This window comes from Stegastes partitus, unplaced genomic scaffold, assembly GCF_000690725.1.
Source record: "Stegastes partitus isolate 25-593 unplaced genomic scaffold, Stegastes_partitus-1.0.2 Scaffold1322, whole genome shotgun sequence".
NCBI lineage: Eukaryota > Metazoa > Chordata > Actinopteri > Pomacentridae > Stegastes > Stegastes partitus.
Genome location: NW_007579053.1, coordinates 173,510 through 180,711, shown reverse-complemented (window position 1 = coordinate 180,711; position 7,202 = coordinate 173,510). Strand labels below are relative to the sequence as shown.

The 7,202-nt window shown below is 43.3% G+C and overlaps 1 protein-coding gene across 1 annotated transcript; it reads right to left on the bottom strand.

Annotated features, from left to right (window-relative positions):
- Positions 1-368: 368 nt before the first annotated feature.
- Positions 369-6,592, bottom strand: LOC103369717 (kelch-like protein 11). The gene is made up of 2 exons (XM_008298501.1): positions 6,054-6,592; positions 369-3,297 (listed from the first exon to the last, which is right to left on the bottom strand). Exons 1-2 carry the CDS (start codon positions 6,590-6,592, stop codon positions 1,713-1,715), a joined length of 2,124 nt encoding a protein of 707 aa, XP_008296723.1. The 3' UTR covers positions 369-1,712.
- Between the last annotated feature and the right edge of the window lie 610 nt (positions 6,593-7,202).

Sequence of the window (7,202 nt, the reverse complement as noted above, 5' to 3'; positions counted from 1 at the left end):
GCCACTTCCACATCCAGCCATTGTGTTGCTTTGTTTTCTGTCATGCAAAACCACCCAAATGACGCAAAAATAATGCTACATAGTTTTCATTAGAGGGTGACATTGCACTTTCTTTCAAAAAAATTTTAAAAATAAAAATCTCCTCATACAGCTTCAATTGTACCTCTGATGAAATGTTTTTTCTTCAGGTAATTATATTCACATTATGCACAGAATGTCAGAGGAAAAACATTAAGGTCACTAAGCTTAATTAGATCACATCTTTAGAAACGAAGAACCCATGGAGAACACTGAGCTGAATAAATGGTCTGCACAACACTACCTGAGTCATAATATTGGAGTCGAAAAAAGGAACACAGTGCAACATGTAAGGTCCTTTAGTGCAGGAAATACATTTAATTCAAGTGTAGTAATAAGAGAGAGCTGGGATTTTATGGCACAGTTGGGAACATGGAGAGAACCATGCACAAAGACATCACCCCCATAGTTTCATGTGTTTCACACATCATAGAGTCTTTCCACAGTGCAATGTCAGTATGTGAACAGGAGCTTTCATTCACTGAGACAAAGACGCAGAATAAATTCTGCAAAGTGCAAAGGAGGAAAACACCAAATGAATCCACTAAAAACCAACAAGGTGAATAAGTCCACAAAGCTTCCATCTTTAAGAAGTGGCTCCATTAGCCAACCTTACAGCATAAAAACAACTTTTAAATTTAAATAAAGAAACACAGCTTGTTTGGCAAAAAAAAATGACATCTCATTGTTGTTATGGCAGCATTTAGTCCATCTTTCAAGCTATGCAGCAACCTGGGAAGTCAAATACAACAGTTTTTGACAAGCTGGAATATTTAAGAACAAAATCACACCCAGTGGAATGGCAACAAGTATTGTACAATCTCTAAAAACTTGATAGAAAAATCACAGAAACCGCTGTTCCCCCATATGTGCTTTTCTCTACACTTAGTGCTTGCTACAAAAATTCAGATACGTGATTGTCTATTTGAACACACACCATATACAACATGATCAACACTTTGATATTCCAATGACTTGAGTGCAAAAAGACACCAACCAAAAAAATTAAAAAAAATTAAAAAATACATGGCAGAAATCGGAGGTAGAAAACAATTGGATGCAAGTAGCGACAGGAGCGAAAGCTGACACTTCTTTTCTCAGCTGGTTGTTACAGTATTTTGTTTTTTTTAATTACCACTACACTGGTTTGTTTTCTTCTAAGATACATCACAACAAATGGAGACATCATTTACTTTGCTAGGTTTATATCTCAACACTAAGCTCACCAGATTTGACAGGAAAGTCTTGGTGGTAACTGTCATGGTTGTATTCTAACAATTCATGTTGACATCATTAACTCTTAGGTGTTCACAAAGGCCACGATTTAAAAAGCTATGTTGCTTAGTGGTGAAATCAACAATCTTCACAGAAAATATCACAGCAGTCACAGTCGGATTTACTAGCAGGATAAAAGTAAGGCATAAGCTAATAATGTAAGGCCAAAATGATTACGTCAGATGTTTTAACAGCCTCCTCAGCTATTGGTTCTCTTTTTACATCAACAAATTGAACAGTGTAATCTTCCTTCACTGCAAAAATTTCGCTTCAATTAAGGCAAAAAATAAGACAAAAGTTTCGGGATAACAATAAAACACTAATCAGCAGATGATGCGCTCGTTATTCGAAGCAGATTCTCAGCATTCGATCTGAGACTGCAGCTGTCTCCGCAGAGTGAGGGTGCGTCGATGGAGCTGCTGCATCTGCTGCATGCGGTCTCTCTGGCGAGCCAGGTTCTGGGGCATCGGGTAGCGCTGGCTGCCGTAAAGATACTGGTACGGGATGCGAACGTGGCAGGCTGCAGCTCGGCAGCGCGGCTGAGGTAAAGGCGGCAGCAGCATCCAGCGCTTCCTCTCCGCGCAGTAGCGGTAGGCCTCCTTGCGGTACTGCTTGTCCAGGGTGTTGCTGTTCCTCCACCCGCCGACGATGAAGATGTCGTCTCCTAGGTAGCAAACAGCAGCACCCTCTATGGAAAGGACCTCTGACGGGAGGCTGTCGAGGATGTCGTCCGAAATGTTTCTGCTTATTTTCTGCTGGGCGTCCTCAACTGTCACCTTGTAGTTCTTGGAGCAGCAGGAGGCTGTGTGGTAGAAGTTGGTGGACGCAACAGCCATTTGAAAACTGCAGTAGTTGTCAATGAGCGGTAATGAGTCCACTTCCTGCCACTTGCGACCCTCTGTGTCGTAGCGAGTGGTCACAGTGCTCAGTCCGTCCTCGTTGTCGATGTCCACGGGAGTCCTGGCCATCACGTACACATATCGATCCTCCACACTCACTGTTTTGACATCTCGTAGGATCTTTGGTGCAGGTTCAAGACTGAGCCACTCGTCCTGCTCCGGTTCGTAGACGGTGACGTCCTTGAAGCCTGGACTGAAGTTGCCATGACCACCGATGCTGTAGAGTACGTCTTTGACACACGTGAGGCCGAAGGAGTGCTTCCGGCTGTTCAGGCTGCTGACCTGCTCCCAGCTGTTGAAGTTTGGGCTGTAGCGCTCCACTGTCTTGGCAAAGCCGGGCTCCATGGAGCCTGCCACGTAGACATGGCCCTCAGTGACAGCGATGGCATGTCCGTCAAGGTGGTTGTGAATGTGTGGCAGGTTGACCCAGCGGTCCTCAGCCACAAAGTAGCCCACACACTCACTCAGATAATCTCCACCTTCTGAAACACCACCTACCACCATGACGACATCCATGTTCTGCCCAAAACGGGGCTGGATCGCTGCCATGTAGGAGGCACACAGCTCTGAATCGGCTGACTTGAGGTTCTCGAAGCGAACAGCATGGACCTCAAGAGCATCGCTCACCAGCTGCAGACAAGCCGCATTGTTCGCCACTAAGTGCTCCTTCCTCACCACCCGCGTCAGGTAAGTAGGAGCAATCTGCGGCAGCCTCAAAAGCCTGAACAGTTCCTCGAAGTGCTTCTCTCGCTCCTCTGCGTTTTGTTGAACCCATTTCACGATGGACTCAAACAGCTCCTGTTCAGAGTCCACTGTGATTTCTGAGTCAGACAGCCAGTCTCGCACCAGGTGGAACGGCAGCGTGTAAAATTCCTCGTTGCAGATAACTTTGTGAAAGTTTCTCCTGATGGTGTCGGCGGCTCCCTGAGCCAGCTGGTCCAGTGTGTACATGTGTGCCAGGCTGTGCACGGCGACACAGTTGGACAGAGTCAGCTTCTTCATCAGGAACTCGCCACAGAAGGTCTTCAGCTGCCCCAGAAGGAACCTGGCAGAGGGAAGAAGTCAAATTAATAAATGTAACGGTTCATGTTTAATGGAGTGTCATCTGACTGGCTGTCACGTCTGTCAGTTACTGCAGGAATATGTCTGAGCTACTATTTTTTTTAAGCTATCTTTGATTAAACTTAAACAATAGTTTTCTTAATCTTCAGTTAGAAAAGGCACAACAAAAAGTCTAAGACAGTTCCCCTGAGCCCAAAGGATTGACCTCACATAGTTTTTTGACTGAACGACAGTTTAAAACCTAAAGGTATTGCGTAAAATCAATGTTAAACAATAAAGAGCAACATATTCTCACATTTGAGAAGCCAGGATGAACAAGTGTTTGTCATTTTGCTTGAAAAACAACCTACATGATTAATCAGCTACCCAAAAAGTTACAGATTAGCTTTTGTCCTAATCCATCTATTGTGATAGTATGATGTGTCGGGAGCTAATGAAGGTAAGCCGAGGATTTCAGCAATTATCAATATAAACTCAACACATCGTAGAGTCATGCAGTAAAAATGTCTGGAACTAAAACGTCCATACAATACACTCGAAACAAAAGTAGACGTTCCTCAGCACTGTACGTAAAAATAAACTGTAAATGTTTAAACAAAAATATAGAAACATGAAACCAAGAGAAAGCAAAACTCTCTCTGCTGTGAATAACATTATAGTATTAAACATTTTATATCTGCCCGTCTCTTGTGGCTAAAGGCTTCTACAGCCTTAAATATGGGGCTATAAGTGTTACTTAGATTGTAAAAAAAATAATTCTTCAACAGTAAATCTGGCCCCAAAAATACCGGTTAAGTTTTTCATGTGCATAAGCTTTCAAAAAGTATCATTAAAACTTAGCTATGACCTGTGCCTACAAATCCTTCAAGTTCTAGTTGTAATCCCCCTCAACAGTCAGTTTGTTATTCTGGTTGATTGATCCAAACTGCTTAAACTGAAGAAAAATGGAAATATAAAAGGAATTCCATGAGCTCACAAATGGCCAACAAAAACAGTTCAGGTACAAGCTGTCCCACCCTTACAGGTGTAACCACCTGGGAGTTGTCAGTCAAGTATAGTCTTTAAAGCTCTGGTAAAAAGGTCACATTAGGCAGGGCCTTCCTTTAGCAGCACACAGACCTAATGCATGAGGTGCTCACATGGGCCACATCTGCTCCCAGGAGGTTCGTTGGTTATTTGATCAGCCATTTGACAGACGGCCAAATTTCTGTTTGCTACTCTAATGATTGACCAAGGAACTAATTTGCTAAGCAAAAATGCAAAAAAGCCACTGGCTTGAGCTTCTCTAGTGTGGATATTATTGGTTTTCTTAGACCTTTCTGATCTATATAAGTGTATATATATAATTTCACTTTATTTTTTTAGTTTTTATTTTGTTAATTGACCGGCAACCCCACAACTAGCCCATTTTTTTGCACATCAAAATTTGATTCTTTGATAGTTTGGTTGGCAACATCTCAGGAACTATTGAAAACAGGAGTTTGACATTCTTGGTGTTTTTGAGTCACAATCTGTAAAAGTTGATGCATTGAGGACTTGTTCTAAACGTGTCTTGATTTGAGAAGGAATGATCCTGATGTGATTTTCTGTGGTCTGTACTGAACAAGCACATGTGGAGAATGGGACTTGTAGGTTACAGCATCCCTGTAACACCACAATGCTCCATATGTAATTGTATGTTGGGATACCTCTTATCTTTATCAAAAAAAAATGAAGCTCCTGCAATTTGAATATTACACACAGACTGTAGATGAGTTCTCAGTCATCCAGGTCATATTAAGAGCTTCAGTAAAAATGTAACTGGACTTGTGCGTTTGGTTCCTGAAGGCGTTTCACTCATTGAGGACTGAACGTCACAAATGAAAAAGCCTCTTGAATGAAAAAGAACCAAAAAAAAGAAGTCTGCTAAATAAGCCTAGTCTGGTCACTTTAAAAAGATGAATTTTAAAGACAACAACTTGGACTTTTGAGAAAATTCTGACAAGCATTTATCTTGCAATTTTCTGTGTTAACAGATAATTAAATAATCTTTACAGCTACGGCTCAAACAGACTGATAACTTCCTGTCTTGTTCATCTCTTAGATCCTAAGAACAGGTCCAAGAGGGATGATGCCTTTGTGGTCGCAGCTCCAAAAAGGAGGAAGAGCTGATTTCTTTTTATTAAATGACACTCAAACACTTTGCAAAGTAGGCAAGAAGATAAAATAAATCCTCCTCTATTTATATTTTCAAGAAAAACCCTAAACAAGGACAGGTTTTCAATAGCTTTAGACTGCTTTAATTAGTCTTAATATTTATTTATGTTTAGAAATTGATCTTACCAGTTGCTATACTGTCATGTTTTTTTTTTTTTGTTTGTTTTAATAAATGTACATTTTTTTAAATCTTCTTTTTTACGAGTGTATTTTGTTTTACTGATTTAAAAAAAAAAAAAAAAAACATCCTTACTGGGTTTGTTGCTTCCTGTCTGACAACATGTGCAGCACTTCAGTCAACTCAGGTAGTTTTCAAACCTGCTGTATGAAGAACTCTGACATGATCATTTACCTTAAAGTGAGATCTTTCAGCAGCTACTCTGAGCTGACTAATGTTCTGGTCCTGTCAACATGTAGACTCAGTCTCAGGTGAGTCAGTCCAGTCCCGCCTTGTGCTCTCAGGAGGACACAGACCAGGTGTGGCGCACTCAGCCCCGGGATCAGTTAATGATTAATACATATGGTTTTAAAAGCATAATTCACCTGTCTGCCAGTTCCAACACTTCGTGTACGTTGGCGGTGGTCACCCGGACTTCTCCCGTGTACATGAACTGGACCACCCGCTCCACGGTGTCCGGCTCCGGTCCGCTCGCTGAGCTCCACTCCTTCAGCTCCACTCTGCCGGACCGGGACTCCGAGAACTGTCCGCCCAGCAGCAGCGTGAAGTACTGCGAGGCGGCCGACAGAACCGAGCGGTGCGCCGCGAAGGTGTGGACCCGGGAGGACGGACCGCCGGAGCTGAAGACCAGGCTCACGTCGCAGAACTGCCCCGCCTTCCGCTGCTCGTTCTGCCGCCGGGAGAGCTCGGAGCAGTAGGCCGGGCAGGTGAACTCCTCGGCCTCCTCAGGTTCGCCGTCACCTGTTAGCGCGCCCTGGCTGCTCCGGCCGCTGTCCTCCGGCTCTTCTGCCGCCGCCGCCGCCGCCATACCGCAGGGAGACAAACTCAGAGGCAGAGGAAGTATCTTTGGGAAGAGCTCATAGGTAGAAACAACACAAGTAAACAAACATTCAAGGACTGACATGCAGGCGCTGCGTTCAGAGGCTGCACCGGAGAACAGGAGCGCTCACTTCCGTCTTCAAGAAGATTCCAAACGGAGACGATTTTTTTTTTTTTCTGGAGTGTCAATGGGAGGCTCTCACATTTATCTATCTATAATATCTCCGTAAACGCCCCCACAGTCGCGTCCCTGATGCAAATGCAGCAAAGTCCAAGGTGTTGTCGGTTTTTTGATGCCGTTACGACGCATTAACTCGCCTTTATTTCAGCGAAGTTTACCTTTTTGTTTAAGGGAGTCACCGATACCGCGCATGCGTGGTGCGATGAATCCCACTGCCGGCGATGAGCACTTCACTGCACCTGACGTCCACAGAAAACGTGCTTCATCGTAAAAGTGGAAATCACAAATCACTCACAGCCCCAGTTATCAGCCCGATGTTAATTGTTAGTGATGCTTACAGGTTGGTAAAGGTTGCTTTGTAAGCATCTGGACCATATTAGACCAGGTCCAGATCCACATTATATAGACAGCTCAAATCAGGACTACATTTACTCTATTTGGGAAAATGCAAAAAATAAAATAAAAAGGAAGGTTTTCTGTGCCAGTTCCAGATATAAACTGCTATCTTTAGACG

Excerpts from the sequence above, each read along its gene's own strand:
- LOC103369717 (XM_008298501.1), bottom strand. The coding sequence starts at position 6,592 with ATGTCAGTCCTTGAATGTTTGTTTACTTGTGTTGTTTCTACCTATGAG. Across the intron at positions 3,298-6,053 it reads GTGTTGGAACTGGCAGACAG|GTTCCTTCTGGGGCAGCTGA; the intron begins GTGAATTATGCT and ends TCCCTCTGCCAG.